At 42.1% G+C, this 16,073-nt stretch overlaps 1 protein-coding gene across 1 annotated transcript; it reads left to right on the top strand.

The window, feature by feature from the left end:
* The first annotated feature begins 1,227 nt into the window (after positions 1-1,227).
* On the top strand, positions 1,228-13,842 carry LOC107120197 (vomeronasal type-2 receptor 26-like). The gene is made up of 6 exons (XM_015422844.1): positions 1,228-1,475; positions 4,859-5,150; positions 5,250-5,573; positions 7,924-8,151; positions 8,756-8,906; positions 12,941-13,842. The coding sequence occupies exons 1-6, from the start codon at positions 1,228-1,230 to the stop codon at positions 13,840-13,842; spliced, it is 2,145 nt and encodes a 714-aa protein (XP_015278330.1).
* The last annotated feature ends 2,231 nt before the right edge of the window (positions 13,843-16,073 follow it).

Genomic DNA, 16,073 nt, shown 5'->3' with positions numbered 1-16,073 from the left:
CCAGTTGGTTTCCAATAAGTTTCAGAAAGTTCCATTCCTTTTTTATAATGTCATCCTTAAATTTCCTAACGGGGCTTAAGCTGTGCCATCAAACGCCTCGTTGCTGGCGTCGGCACCCGACCACCAAGCCCTGCCGTCTGCTGCCAAATTTACAATAGTCCCAACGCAGCCGCTGCCTCTGCTACGGCATCACAGGGGCCACTCCCTGAAAGCTACCACAGTCACTAAAAGCGGCCGCTGACCATCCTGCGCCGACGCGGGCCCGCACACTGCTGTAGCTGCTAATGCAGCCACCCATGGTGCTGGTCCCACTGCAGAATCAGCCACCGCCGAGGGAGACAGGCCCCAAAAAGGTAGCCCAAAATCTTCCCTCCATGCTCAAAGGTCTAACCCCACCAAGCATGAGGCGAGCACTGCCAGGGGTAGAGCAGAGCCAGCCTTTAAAAAACATGCTGGGTCCACTCCCCCTTTTGGAGTTGAGGCTGCACCGCAGCCCTTCCACTGTTCCTCCTCATGAGTTGGCTGCCTCCTGTGGAGCTGGATTTTTGAACAATTGATCTCATACATTTAAGAAATATATTTTCAGTGAGGTCAGGATCACAAAGTTACACTCTGAAGAGGGAATCCCCATTCTAGCTGCACTATGACCGAAGGTACACTGGAAGGAAGAGAAAGAATCTTATGGAAGAAAGTTTGCTGGAAGTTAACAAGAGAATCAAGTGGTATGTTGACCCAGATTGAGTCAGCCTAGAGCAATTTGGGGAGAATTATGGCCTTATATAACTAACAAAAGCAGAATACAGTGGCCACCATTGATATAAAAGAATTTCTTGAGAATGATTGATGTAATTTTTATCTTTCTTATGACAGAACTTACATGGGTCTTCCGAGATAAAACATAACTAAACATAACACCGAGATGTTTAAATTGTTGATTTAAGATTTACCGCTACCTTTTCACACCCAGGCATAGTTCATGATTTCAACTATTTTAGAAGAGGTAATTTCTTAACAGAAAGTTAAACTGGGCAATACTACAGCCAGTGAATCATACAAGAATGTTGAAGGAGGAGAGGAAAGAAAAAGATCCCTTAACTGAACCTTCTGCTGACATTCCCTTATAGGTTAAAGTTGACTCAAGCACATCCACAGATTCATTGACTGATCCTGGAAAGTCAGAACAAAACTAATACTGAGAACACAGCAATTGGTAACAAAAATCTGTGAATGGAGGAGCAGTGGTTCATGAGGAAGATGCTGCTGCTGCTGCTGCTGCTGCTTTTACTGTTGTGCAATGCCGTATGCAAGAAGCATTCTGTTCAATGTACCACAGCTGTTGATCTTCTTCCTATTCCTCATGCATTTTATCAGCCTGGTGACCTGATTGTGGGTGAGATTGTTTCTCAAGTTTTCTATGCATACGAAACTCCGTCTTACGAAGAACAGCCAGCACAGTTGTTTATTTCTGAACCTGTGTAAGACACCCATTCATGTTCTTTTTGCCCTTTACTTATCTTGTTAAATTGTCAATCAGTTCAGTATTTTTATAAAGGAAATATTAGCTCTTTTATTGGGCTCATAAAATCTATATTTTGATGCATGGAAGACAGCAAAAGGAGTAGAGGGAGGCGGAGTGGAGGGAGGGAAAAGGGGGGAAGAATAAGTTTCTCTTTTCATGGCATGTACTTTGACTTTGTAAGTATCTAAAGGCTCATTTTTAAAGGGGATTTTAAGGCTGGATCTGTAGGGGGTGTAAAAGCTGACATCAGTCTGGTGGTTTGGGAAGTACTCAGAGGCAAAAGCATCACAATGTAAAGAGTGGGGTTCTGTGGGATGAGAGACCTAAGGACAGCTCAGGTTGTGAGTCTGGAAAAATGAAGACCAAAGACAGAGATCTACCAGGGCATGGTACTGAAGGGTAATGAGGGGTGGGGAGGCCACGAAGGAGCATAAGGATAAAGAGAGGTATGTCTCTTAAAGCCAACAGATGAGCAGTATGAAATATCAAGATATTAGGAATGCCGCTGCATAGTAGGTTGGATGACCAGAATAAGTGGCTTGTGTGGCAGAGTGCTGGCTGGAGATAGGGGCCCAGGTGTGAAAACCAAAGACTAGAGAACTTGACTTGTACAGTCAAGTCAAAGGAGGACCAAGTTTGCTGTAACATGTAAAATATCTATGGAGATAAGCTTATGAAAATGGCATTTTGCTTGTGAAGTTGTGTCCACTAAAAGGAACTACCTTCATTTTGCATTCTGTATACAGTGCATAGATAACAATTTTTTTTCAAAAAAATGCCAAAAGCTCATTAATGAATGTTGGGGCAATGGATGCTATATCCTTAGCTACTTCTACATTTTCATTGAAGTGCTGGACCTTATTGGGTGGGCACTTGCCATAGGCTAGAGCATATGGGAAGATCCAACGGGAAAGCCATAAATGGTATTCACACTCATCTGAGATAGGAATTTGTGTTGTTACCCAACCATACTCCCCAAAGCCATTTGGGGTGGACCAGATGCTTCAGGCCCCAAGAAGGATTTTTTCGGTCCCCTACGATTGGCTTCTAAGGGGCTTACAAAAACTATTGAGGCAGACTCCGCATGGATTCTGTAAGGGAAGATCTTGTCTCACTAACCTGTTAGTTTTCTTTGAGGGGGTGAGCAAACATTTGGACAAAGGGGACCCAATAGATGTTGTTTACCTTGACTTCCAAAAAGCCTTTGATAAAGTTCCTCATCAAAGGCTCCTAAGTAAGCTCAATAGTCATGGGATAAAAAGACAAGTCCTCTTGTGGATCAGAAACTGGCTAAGTAATAGGAAACAGAGAGTGAGTATAAATGGGCAGTTTTCACAGTGGAGGGTGGTAAGCAGTGAGAAAACACAGAGCTCAGTACTCGGTCCGATGCTTTTTAACTTGTTTATTAATGATCTGGCATGGGGAGTAAGTAGTGAAGTGGCTAAATTTGTGGATGACACTAAATTGTTCAGGGTGGTGAGAACCAAGGAGGATTGTGAAGCACTCCAAAGGGCTCTGTTGAGGATGGGCAAGTTGGTGTCAACATGGCAAATGGGATTCAATGTGGCCAAGTGCAAAGTGATGCATCTTGGGGCCAAAAATCCTAACTATAAATACATGTTGATGGGGTCTGAACTGGCAGAGACTAACCAAGAGAAAGATCTTGGAGTCGTAGTCAAGACAGTGTGCAACTGAAATAAAAGTAGCCAATGCTATGCTGGGGGTTATTAGGAAGGGAATTGAAAACAAATCAGCCAGGATCATAATGCCCCTGTATAAATCGATGTTGCAATCTTATTTGGAATACTGTGTGTAATTCTGGTCACCACACCTCAGAAAGGGTATTATAGCACTAGAAAAGGTGCAGAAAGGGGCAACTGGAACTACAGAGTTGGAATACATTCCCTAAGAAGAACGGTTAAAGTGCTTGGGGCTCTTTAGCTTAGAGAAATGACAGCTGAAGGGTGCCATGATAGAGGTTTACAAAATTATGCATGGGATAGAGCAGGTAGAGAAAGAAGTACTTTTCTCCCTTTCTCACAATACAAGGACTTGTGGGCACTCAATGAAAATGCTGAGCTGTCAGGTTAGAACAGATAAAAGAAAGTAGTTCATCACCCAAAGAGTGATTAACACATGGAATTCACTGCCACAGGAGGTGGTGACGGCTACAAGCATGGACAGCTTCAAGAGGGAATTAGATAAACATATGGAGCAGAGATCCATCAGTGGCTATTAGCCACAAGGTATAGATAGGAACCCTGGGGCAAGTGATGCTCTGTATTCTTGGTTCTTGAAGGGGACAACAGTGGGAGGGTTTCTAGTGTCCTGACCCCACCTGTGGACCTGCTGATGGCACCTGGTATATTTGGCCACTGTGTGACAGAATGTTGGACTGGATTGGCCATTGGCCTGATCCAACATTGGCTTCTCTTATGTTCTTATGACTTGATTTGGTTTTTGCTTCTTTCTTCTAGTTAGTGGAAGGGAGGAACAATTAGGCCTGATCACTGGATTGGATAGGCCATAATAATTATTGATGGAATAGGAAGGGTTGTTCATGATCATGAGGGGCAAATCACAACCACCCTGAGCCAACGGGCGTTCATTCATAAATAGTGCATCCCAACTCATCCCTTCTCATACCATTGACTTAGCTTTCAGAGGAAAATGTCTTCTTTAACTTAATCATAGCCCAATCAAAAGTTGTGGGCAGAAATTTTAGCATAGGTTTGGCTAATAGAATGGTGAGTGGAATGAGCAAGCTTTGCAGTAAAGTTGAAAGAATTCAAGGACATAAAATAACTCCTTCTTCGGAAATCAGTGGAGCACCATAATAAGCTCAGTTCACTTCAGTTCATTAGGTTTTAAAAGCTCATAAGCCATACACCATAAAAGATTTTAAAAAGATTTTAAAACAATTTTAAAAGATTTTAAACATTTAAGAAAACAGTATAGGAGAAATGCGCCACATCTGTTATGCAATTTTGGCACCAACTACTCAACAGGAGTCTCAATCTTGTAGCTTCTGGAAAAGGTGAGAATTTCAATAGCCATTTTTCCAATAATTTTTCTCTCCCAGCTGTATGTTTTGGGCAGTGAAAGGATACGTGAGTGAGTGAGTCTATGGCTGCTAAAGGACTGTCCATTAGCACCATAATAAGCATGATTATACACACAGCTACTCATCATAGTTCAAACGGGAAAAAAGGAATTGACAGTGGAGGTCAGGTCTGGCACCCCAAATGCCTCCATTTAGGAAGGAGGAAATATGAAGTATAAACAAGGGGAATATTTTTTTCTTCTTTTATCAAAAGTAGTCTTTAACTCTCATTCTAGATCGGTGCCAAAGAACTACCAGCACAACTTGGCCTTGGCTTTTGCTGTAAAAGAGATCAACGAGAATCCCAGCATTTTACCAAACAACAGCTTGGGCTTCCACATCCTCAACAGCTACTTCAATGCAAGGATGACCTCTAAAGCTACCTTGAGTTTGCTTTCTTCACACAACAAATTTGTCCCCAATTTCAAGTGTGATACATGGTCCAATCTCGTTGCAGTCATTGGAGGACTGAGTTCAGAAACCTCTGCCCATATTGCCAACACAGTCACCATTTACAAGATGCCACAGGTAGGTCATCCATAAAGGGCTGTGGAAATCTTACTCCTTTGAGATATGACTGAATGGTATGCTTCATTCTTTCTGAAAAAAAATATTTCCCCCCCCCAGCTCACTTATGGATCATTTTACCCAGTGCAGGATAACAAATGGCTGCTTGCTTCCATGTATCAGATGGTCCCCAATGAAGCCACTCAATATATGGGCATTATCCGGCTATTTCACCACTTCAGATGGACATGGACCGTGTTGTTTGCAGCTGATGATGACAAGGGGGAAAGGTTCATGCAAATCATGGTGCCAATGCTTTCTGAGAATGGCATCTGTTTTAATTTCACAGTACGATTACCACAACAGACTTATTTTGATGATATGCTGGATGTGATTTTAAGGCAGCACAAGAACTTTAATGTTTATGCTCAAAGCAAAGCCAATGTATGCTTTGTATATGGAGATAATGTATCCATATTCAGTTTGAGAATATTGTTGTTTTTAGGTCCCTTCATTTCATTCCCACCCCTCCATAAAGTGTGGATTATTACATGCCACTGGGACTTTGCATCAGTCTCTGTCCAAAGGGCTTGGGATATAGAAACCTTCCATGGTGCTCTATCGCTTGCAGTTCACTCCAGTCAGCCACCAGGATTCCAAACATTTCTGCAGTCCATAAGACCTTTCTGGGCAAAAGGAGATGGGTTTATCCAGGACTTCTGGGAGCAGGCATTCAGCTGTTCACTCAGAAATCCCAGTACTCATGGGGACAACAATAGAACGTGCTCTGGAGAAGAGAAGCTGTATTCTATTCCAGCCATTTTGTTTGAAATGAGCATAACTGGTCACAGCTACAATGTCTACAATGCTGTCTATGCAGTGGCATATGCTTTGCATTCTTTCCATATATTCAGATCTAGACACAGGACAAGAGAAGATGTAAGGAGTCCAGAGTTCTATAATGTGCAACCATGGCAGGTAATTGCATCTCAATGGCACCCTCCTATTTACAGTGCATACTTGAATTATGTATTTCGTTTTGAATATCTGGATATTTTGAATATTTTATCTTAGTTTGAATATTTCTGTTGCAGTTCTCCATCTCAAGATGTGTGAAGTATCTTTCCAGACACATGCCCTGTAAAACCACAGTGTACCTAACATACACAAATAATAAATGCAGATGGAACCATTGAACCAGAGAGATCAGAGTACACAAGCTGTTAAAACAGCAGAAGTATTCTGTTAAGTATTGGGATTGAATCATCCCTGATTGAATCACCCCAGAGACTGGCTGAACTTGGAGGACAAGAACAATAGCTGACCAGGGCTCTGGAATAAACCAATCAAATGGGCTCTTTTTGTAGCAGGAACTCCTTTGCATATTAGGCCACACACCCCTAATGTAGCCAATCCTCCAGGAGCTTACAGAGCTCTTCTTACAGGAGCTACTGTAAGCTCTTGGAGGATTGGCTACATTAGGGGTGTGTCGCTTAATATGCAAATGAGTACCGGCTACAAAAAGAGCCCTGCGGCGGATCTGTCAGGTTTGGACCCTTACCTTGTGATGGATATATTGGTTCACTGATGTACATAAGCTATTGTTGTCTTGTAGTAACCTCTAGCTTTTAATTTTACCCTTTGCTTCTGTAAACCCCCCGCTTGCCTCATCCCCTTGTAGACACCTGTGTTAGGCTCTGTTAATTGTGTTAGTGTCCTCCCTGACATTCTTCAGGGAGGGGCTGGTGAGTGAATAGATGTGTCTGTGTGAACTCATAGATTAGGCAGCTCGGGTAATTCTTCTCACAAGAACACCCCCTCATCTCTTAGGGAGTGAAAGCCATGGCTGGATCTCATGGCCTTGAGGGAGCTTTAAACTAAGATATGCTAGTGTGGTCATTATTATTCAGTCTTGACCTGTAAGTGCTTGATGAGAGTGTGACGCATGAATGAAGGCTGGACCAATGGTCCTGCAATGTGTATTTTATTATTAGCCATTAGTTCTGGCAAAGGTGTTCAACTAACCAGAAGCCATACCTGATCAATAAACTTGCTAAAGGAATATTGCATCTGAGTAGTTACTGCAGAAGCTGACATTATCACTGGGAATGGGGTGTGGTTGGGTGTGGCAATTGCATGCTATTTAACAGAGCTGAGGCTCTGGAGTCTTGCCTTGTAGTTTGCTGAAATCACTGAATAAACCTGAGCTGATCACTGCAATGCTTCTAGAACCCAGTATTTAATATATTAAATAGTAATATGAAGTACCTAAATTAATTAAAACATCAATATTAAATCTGAAGAGCACTTGTACACATTGCAATTTATCTCACCAACCTGGAAGCAACTTTAGCATCTCAGCCATGACGACATGAAGCCTCTAAAGGCAAGGTCAGGCCTGATAGATCAATCAATATTGGTGAAAGGTTCTATGAGTCATAGAGTTCTAAACTTCAGTCTGGCAACACAACCAAGGTAAATCTTTTGGAGGAGTACTCTAATCTAAACCAGAACATACCAACTCCTCAAACTCCTAAATGCCTGGTTATCAAAGAACAGCCTGATTGTCTTCTCTGATCTGATGAAGACATTTTTCATGCAGACACACATGGCATTCAGTGATCTTACCATCTCTTCCACAATTCCACACAAATTGTGGTCATGTAAACTTTACGCTGTTTAGTTAAGAGTTATTGGACAGATTCATCTATTCCTAGTTGGCCAGCTATGCAAAGATCATCATAATGATTTCAGCATCTGATTATTCTTTCTTTACCATTTCCCTCTACACTAGCTGCATCATTTTCTAAGGAGCATCATGTTCAATAATAGTGCTGGAGAGACTGTGTGTTTTGATGAAAATGGAGAACTGAAAGTTGGGTTTGATGTTACAAACTGGGTAACATTCCCAAATGGATCTTTTGCAAGAGTACAGGTGGGAAATTTGGATCCTCAGGCTCCTCAAGGCAATGAGCTGACCCTCAATGAGGATCTAATAACATGGCACAGAACCTTTAACCAGGTGAGTCAACTTTTTAAGAGTACAAAAGGCAGGAAAAGTTATATGTCATTTGTTTTAGAGTTCTGCCTGCTCTTGACATATGGGGAGAGTTTATAGAAATATTTGAGTAAGTAATAATGGGACCTGTATATACAAAAGCCATGTGGGAAGGGGGTTGTAGTAAGAAGCGGAATTGGGCACAATTGAGTGAAATGTTCCATCTCAGCATTTATCTCTGTCTTCCCAACAGCTTAATTTTCTTTTCTATGTATGTGCTTCAACCATAGAAGCTAGTTTAACCATTTTGAAATCATTTCTCTTTTAATTGTGTTAAAATGTCAAAGAATAATCCAAACTTTCAATTATTCTTTTCTGAAAGGAAACAGTGATCTTCACGGATTCATCTATAACACCCAACAATATTTTAACCCTAGTAATTGTTGTATCAGGAATTTATCACATTTTACCGACAACTGTCAAGCAAGAAAATGCTCATAATCTCCTTTATAGAAGGAGAATTCTATGTTGCCATTTTCCATATCAACAGTGTAAGAGCTGTCAGAATAGCATTTGTTCTCAGTGAATATGTACGTGATATTAATCATTTTTTCTCTCTTATGGGTAGGTGGTGCCCCTTTCCTTCTGCAATGAACATTGTCATCCTGGCTACAGCAGGAAAAAGAAGGAAGGACAGGCCTTTTGCTGCTATGATTGTATTCCATGTCCAGAAGGAACGATTTCTCAGGATGAGGGTAGGGCACACAATGTATGGAGATGTTACTCGTAAGAGTACATTACATAAAACTGATATAACGATAGGTTTCACAGTCTCTGATATTGAGGTAATGGGAAGATCAGGTAATCACTCATTATTTCTCATCTTTGAATAATAAGATTATCAAGCCTTCTCTTGGAGTCAGAAATTATCTTGGGGAGAAAAATATAATTTGTAGAATGTTCCCTTCCTTCTTTCCCGAAGAAGGGAACGCTGCTGACTCATAAGATTCCAACAAAGCATCCCTCAGGTATCTGTAACTTGCATCCCTTGCTGCTGTTCCTTGCACTACATTTGGATGCCCTACATGACTTGTTCATACATTGCTACAAAGTTGCATTAATTGGAGCAACTAACCCTTCTTAAGTGTAGTGTATCACACCTGTGATCCAATCCGAAGAACTCATTTGGCTTCCATTTTCAAGACATGAGACTTTCCAACCTCAATACATGTTAGAAATAACCTGTCTGTAGTCTGACATTTAAAAAAGACCACTATTTCTTAAATCACCATCAACAAAAAGAAGTATCTGCTATTAAAAATGCACAATTAGGTGGTCAGTGCATGCTACTTTGGTGATGGCTTCCTAATGCACATCAGAAAATGCCCTAAAAGGACCAAGTTGTCATGCCACTTTTCTACTACTCTATGCATTCTGGGGTATTCTGCAGGAAGAAAAAAAAAAGAATTGAATTGTTCCACAATCAATGTAATACCAATGATTTTCTAGGTTTATTTGCAGCCCAGGAGGTTTGCTGTTACAAAAAGAAATCTGTAAATGACTGAAGTTATTTTGAGAACCGTTTATTAATCTGAAGCTGAAAGCATCGTAAAAGGACAAACCCGTAGAAGCACTTCTATATGTATTGTGCAATACAAAGTACAACTGGGTGGTTATAATTTTCCTGAAATCTTTTTTTTTTAAGAATATAAACAGCAGATATTGTTTGAAATGGAAACTGAAAGCTCCATAGATCTGGCTTTCGAGCCAAAGAATAGTCAAATGTGGGGATCAATATTGCATTGAAATCAGGTTGAAATCAGATTGCATAATCAGATTTTCCATTAATCTCTACTGAATAATTTGTGCTCAACATATGAATTTCATCTTGCCAGCCCCTCAAAATCAGTGTGAGAAATCACTGGCCGAGCGGGGCAGGGGTGCTTCAAAGAGAAGTTGATAAGCAGGCACTATCTTTCCCACCCATCTACTGAGTGCTGCTATCCCACCCCCAACTCCCATTTCAAGCAACATGAAGAGAACATGCTTGTCTAGTTACTATAAGGGGACAAACATGACCGCTCTGATTATCCTTTGAACTGGCTGTGAAAAGAGATCTGTTTTTGCACCCTCTATGTTGCCTGTGTGTTGTAATAAACAGGCCTTATTTTGGGATAATTTAGGCCTAGATTTGCAAATTACCTATTATGGTGGGAAAGCACCTGCCATGAACCCCTACTGCTGACCACTGCTCCATTCACCAGCTGTCAATAATGAACTTTAAAAACTACTTTCTCATCAACAGTGTTATGCCACAGATTTGGAATATCCACAGGTGATGTTGTACCCATCCAGGAATCACTGGAGAGCCTATGGGTGAGGACAGACTGGCAGTATGAAGCAGGAGGGAGGCGGGGCAAAAAAACAACACCTGACCAAGTTGTGCCGGGGATTCCTGGTCGCACTGCACCTACTGATGTGGGAGCATACTGGGGAGGAGACCCAAGGGAGCGTTCGCACTGTTGGCTCACCCCTGGCAGAGGCACAGTTATAAGTGGCTTTGTTTCACTCCAGCGATATGCACCTATGTGCCTATGCACCTATTTCTCAAGCTTTTAGTGTGCACATTTCCGAGAAGTGGGATCAACGCGCTCTCCAGGGTTTGCTACCACTTTCACCTGGAATTTTTTTAACGTGGTAGGGAATCATCATAGGATGGGTTGAGTAAGGCTGGGGAATGCCTGACAGCTGTGCCTGTGTGAACCGGCCCCTTTAATCCGCTTGTGAAATGTTCCTATATTGGGCCAAACTGCCAGTCTGAACTCAGCCTATGATTTTACACAAGGGTCGTTTGGAGCCGGAGCGCACTGCAGTGCTGCTTCGGCAGCCCAGGAGCAAGCACAAATGGCGGTGGCAGCAAGCCCTGCACCCAGCTCCCACCCCTGTGTTCCTTCTTTCTAGAGTCGTGCCGCAGCAGCGGCGCAATCTTTCCATTGTATTCTATTTATTTATTTATTTATTGTCTGATTTATACCCCGCCCTCCCCACAAGCAGGCTCAGGGTGGCTTCCAATAACATAAATACATAATAAAAACATACATAATACAGATTAAAACATAATATAATACATTACAAAATGCTGGCAGCGGTTCAAATTCAATCAAGAGGAATGCTTTCAGATAGATTTCCAGCTTCCAGCATAAAAGAGCCTAGATGTTACTCTGCTCGTCAACTCTTATGGCAGCTGCTCAATGATGACTTTGTGGGCATTGCGCTATGGCGGCAGCGGCCCCTAATTATATGCCCGATGAAAGAGCTCCATCTTACAGGCCCTGCGGAACTGCGAAAGGTCCTGCAGGGCCCTGATCTACTCCGGGAGCTTGTTCCACCAGGTAGGAGCCACCACCGAAAAGGCCCTGACCCTAGTAGCAGTTAGCCTGGCCTCCCTCGGGCCAGGGAGGGACAACCGATTTTGAGACCAAGACCGTAGTGCTCTCTGGGGTATATACAGGGAAACGTGGTCACATAGGTATGTTGAACCCCGGCCATATGGGGCTTTAAAGGTAAGAACCAGCACCTTGAAGTGGACTCGGTATGCTATTGGCAGTCAGTGCAGTGTCCTCAGCACAGGCTGGATGTGGTATCATCTAGGGAGACCCATCAACAGCCTGGCTGCGGCATTTTGCACTAGCTGTAGCTTCCAAATCCACGACAAAGGCAGCCTCATGTAGAGAGTGTTACAGTAGTTTAGGGAGTCAACACCCATGGTGCTGAGAACAACCACCCAACCACCTTAGCTGTTTGGTTACTAAGTTGGGGGGAGGGGAATGAGACTTGGCACCTTTCAGTACAGTTAATTTTTAGTCCACTATAAAGAATGCTGGTGGTAACACTGGATAAATGTCAAGCCAGGGTTATTTTGCCCAAAAAGTGATAGTCAGGGATCTGCCTTTGTTGCAGCTTCCATTTAAAAGTTAACAGAAAATAAATGAAAGTTAAATGACCTGACCTGGATGGCTCTGGCTAGCCCGATCTCATCAGATTTGGGAAGCTAAGCAGTGTCACTCCTGGCTAGTATAAGGATGGATTAACTCCAAGGAATGTCAGTTTTGTGACATGGAGGAAGGCAATGGCAACCCGCCTTTTAATGTCTCTTGCCTTGAAAACCCTACAGCATCACTATAAGTCAGCTGCGAGCTGACAGCAAAAAACATAAAGTGAAGAGCTGGATAATGGAATAATGGAAACCAGCCATTTAATAAGACATATAAACTAGGGTTGTCAGCCCCTCAGCAGTAGGATCTGGGGAGGGAGAACACTGGTGAGGATGGGACATAACAGCTCCCCCTATGTGTCGCTCTACAAATTTTCCATATATCTATGATACAGACCATATAGATTGTAAAGTATTCCTAGGACATTGCAGATGGTCACTTAGAAGTGATGTAACATCATGTGTAACACTGCCAACAAAGTGGGCCATTGGCAATCCAAAGTTTAACCCATTATAATTATAGATAGAGGGCTCAGAAAACAGCTGTCCAAGGGACACTGGGAGGAGATCTGAAGGAAGGCTTCCTGGTTCATGAGTCTACAAAGTGCAAACCGCACATTTATTTGTAATAGCAATAAGTAAAAGGAGGTCTCACTAGTTCAGATCACCTGCATGAACCTCCTCCCTTTTTTATGTCAACCGTTCCACTGAAGCCTTTATTTGAAAAGTATAATATTAACTATGCAATGTTTTAGGGCTCCTTTCTCTGGACATTGACCAGTGTTTTGAGATATTAAATGGCAACTCCTTTTTTCCTAGATGCAGATGCCTGTATCAAATGTCCACAAGATCAGTATGCCAACAACAACCAAAATCAATGCATTCCCAAGGTCCTCAGTTTCCTCTCTTACAAAGAACTATTAGGAATCACCTTAACTATGATGGCTGTTACCTTGGCTGGGATCACAGCTTTGGTGCTTGGAATTTTCATAAAGCACCAGGAGACTCCCATCGTCAAAGCCAACAACCGGAACCTCACCTACATTCTCCTCATCTCCCTTTTTTCCTGCTTCCCCTGCATGTTGCTCTTCATTGGAAAACCTTTACAAGTGACCTGCCTTCTCCGACAAACAACTTTTGGTATTGTCTTCTCCATTGTCCTTTCCAGTGTGTTGGCCAAAACCATCATTGTAGTTTTAGCCTTCATGGCTACCAAACCAGGATCTACACTAAGGAAATGGAATGGGAAAAGAATGGCAAGTTCTGTTGTCCTTTTCTGCTCCTTTAGTCAAGCAGGCATTTGTTTTCTTTGGCTATGTACTTCCCCTCCATTCCCTGATACGGACATGCATTCAGTTACGGGGGAAATCATACTGCAATGTAATGAAGGCTCAGCTGCCATGTTTTACTGTGTCTTGGGTTATTTGGGCTTCCTGGCCATTGTCAGCTTCATAGTGGCTTTTCTTGCCAGGAAGTTACCTGACAGTTTCAATGAAGCCAAATTTATCACCTTCAGCATGTTGGTCTTTTGCAGTGTTTGGTTGTCCTTTGTTCCAACGTACTTGAGCACCAAAGGGAAATCAATGGCAGCTGTGGAGATCTTTTCTATCTTGGCCTCTAGTGCTGGCTTACTGGGTTGTATCTTTTTCCCTAAATGCTACATCATCATTCTGAGGCCTGAGTTAAACAACAGGGATCAATTAATAAGGAGAAAGAAGTGACAAAAACTTTATTTTCTTCTATCAGAATAGGGTTGCCAACTCTGCATTGGGAAATTCCTGGAGATGTGGGGTAGAAGGTGGAGATGTTGGTCTTTGTAGATTTGTGTTACCTCAGTGTAGTGTAATACCATGGAGTTCACCTTCCAACGTTGCCATTTTTCTCTGAGGGAATTGATCTCTTTAGTCTGGAGAACAGGTATAATTTATGGAAATCTCCAGGCTCATTACAGATGTATTTCTTCAAAATTCCAGAAAAATTATAGTTCCAAGTTCTTCATGTAGAACATCTGAAGGAGGCGGAGGGCTTTAGTTTCATGAAATATTTCCCCAAAATGATCAAATATTCCATCTTGACATTTTGTTAGAATCAACCATCTTTTCTGATGCTGACAAAGGAGGAATGTTCTTTGACCAAGTACAAAAAACTATTATGTGGATCTTGTGCTTGGCATGTCCAGAAAAATGTGTGAGCTATAGAAGGGCATTCAGTGAGATTGAGTAAAATATCTGGCTAGATGAAACCCAATGTCTATAACTACATATCTATCACAAACTAAGTTTGCTAGGCCCAGTCTGGAAGCCATGAGGAGAATAGGAGGGGAAGGCCCATGGGAGGGGGGCTCTCAGTGATGGTATGATTGTTGATGTATTAAGACATAAGCAGTTCTAGATCCTATTCATCTGCCTGACAGATGACAGCTCCTAATCAACAGAGAAGACTGGAGCAAACTAGTTCTAGCCAGTGCTGGAGAGCTGAAGTCAGAATGACTCAGCACAAGGTCCTGATTGGCTACTGACATGTATATATGTAGTTACTGTACAGTCTATTCTGTTCCCTCTTGATATGCAGATGCTTGGTGAAGCACTTTGCTTCTTGCTCATGTATACCAGAATCACCAACAACTTTGTAAATAAACTTGAAAATACTTTCTACACTTAACCGTGTGGACAGTAGACTTCTTTGGACTGGACTCTTTATTGCTAGACCGGTGCAGGCATTCAACAAACTATCCCAACAATTATATCACCTTTGGGTTTCCCAGAACTGAAATCTTTCATCTCTATAAATAAAAAAAACACTCTATGGCTTTATGAAAGACTTTCAAGCAATTCATAGGGAATCCAGGTTTTCCAAGAGGTGACATCATGGGGTTGTTGACAGTGACTTTTTAAAAAGAAATATTTGAATTTCAGATGAGTTATGCCTGTTAGAGAGGACGGATGGATCCTTTGATACTTACAAAATACAGGGTGCACACTTGCTTCCTCTGTTTGCTCACTGTGCTTATGACAGGGAATTTCAAAATTCTAGTCAAGGTCATCTATAAACACCTCCCTCCTCCACTAGAATATATGGTTCAATGTGGCAGGCATATCTAGGGATGAGCACAATACAATCATGATCTAAAGATCATGCTGAACTTTGGCTCGTTTGTGGTTCACAAACTGAAGTTCATGGCAGGTCAACTGGCACAAAACTTCCATGAGCTTTCGAGCAGTTTATGGCATTCATGCCAGTTCCTGAATGGATATATTTCCTGACAGACTGTCTTCACTCAAACAAAAATATTTACCAAACTTCAAATCATCAAAGCAACTTCAAAGCAACAGGGAGGACAGAATTCTCCAGATTTGGAAACATGAATAGCTTCCCTGTACCGTTGATGTGTTTAGCTTGCACTTTTGAACCTGCACCTGACATTTTCCCCCAAAGTACTTTCTGGAGGTATCTTCTTTGGGAGGCATAACTTGGATCTCTGAAGACCAGTTCTCACTGACCTTGACCATGTAGAGCAGCCTCAGGGGGAGGTCTCCTGTGAATTTGATGTCTCTAGCTTGCACATGATCCATTTTATACACTCCTGAACCTTCTGAACGTACAACTGTCATTTCCCCAGAAAGCACTTTCCTGGGTGCACCTTTTTTGGGGGGTGCATAACTCAGACCCTATCAATCCAATTCTCACCAAACTTCGAGGGAAGGTAGAGAAGAGTCAGCCAGAGATCCCCTGTGAGTTTGGTGTCTCTAGAATGCTGGCAGAATTCTATTGCATCACAAACCTCATGAACTTAAAAGATTCATTTAGCTCTTAAAAGTTTGTTACAGTTCGGGGTTCATGAACTTGGTATGCTACAAACCGAACTGTATTTTTCCAGTTTGTGCCCCTCCCTAGGCATATCTCATATGAAAATAAAGCTAGGTGACTCAACATTGGCTAATGAATTCAGGAT

Source organism: Gekko japonicus, unplaced genomic scaffold (assembly GCF_001447785.1).
Source record: "Gekko japonicus isolate JY-2015 unplaced genomic scaffold, Gekko_japonicus_V1.1 scaffold5060, whole genome shotgun sequence".
NCBI lineage: Eukaryota > Metazoa > Chordata > Lepidosauria > Squamata > Gekkonidae > Gekko > Gekko japonicus.
The sequence above is the reverse complement of the archived record's forward strand: the minus strand, read 5'-3'. Positions and strand labels throughout refer to the sequence as shown.

Excerpts from the sequence above, each read along its gene's own strand:
- LOC107120197 (XM_015422844.1), top strand. The coding sequence starts at position 1,228 with ATGGAGGAGCAGTGGTTCATGAGGAAGATGCTGCTGCTGCTGCTGCTG. Across the intron at positions 8,152-8,755 it reads GGCACAGAACCTTTAACCAG|GTGGTGCCCCTTTCCTTCTG; the intron begins GTGAGTCAACTT and ends TCTTATGGGTAG. Across the intron at positions 8,907-12,940 it reads GGCACACAATGTATGGAGAT|ATGCAGATGCCTGTATCAAA; the intron begins GTTACTCGTAAG and ends CTTTTTTCCTAG.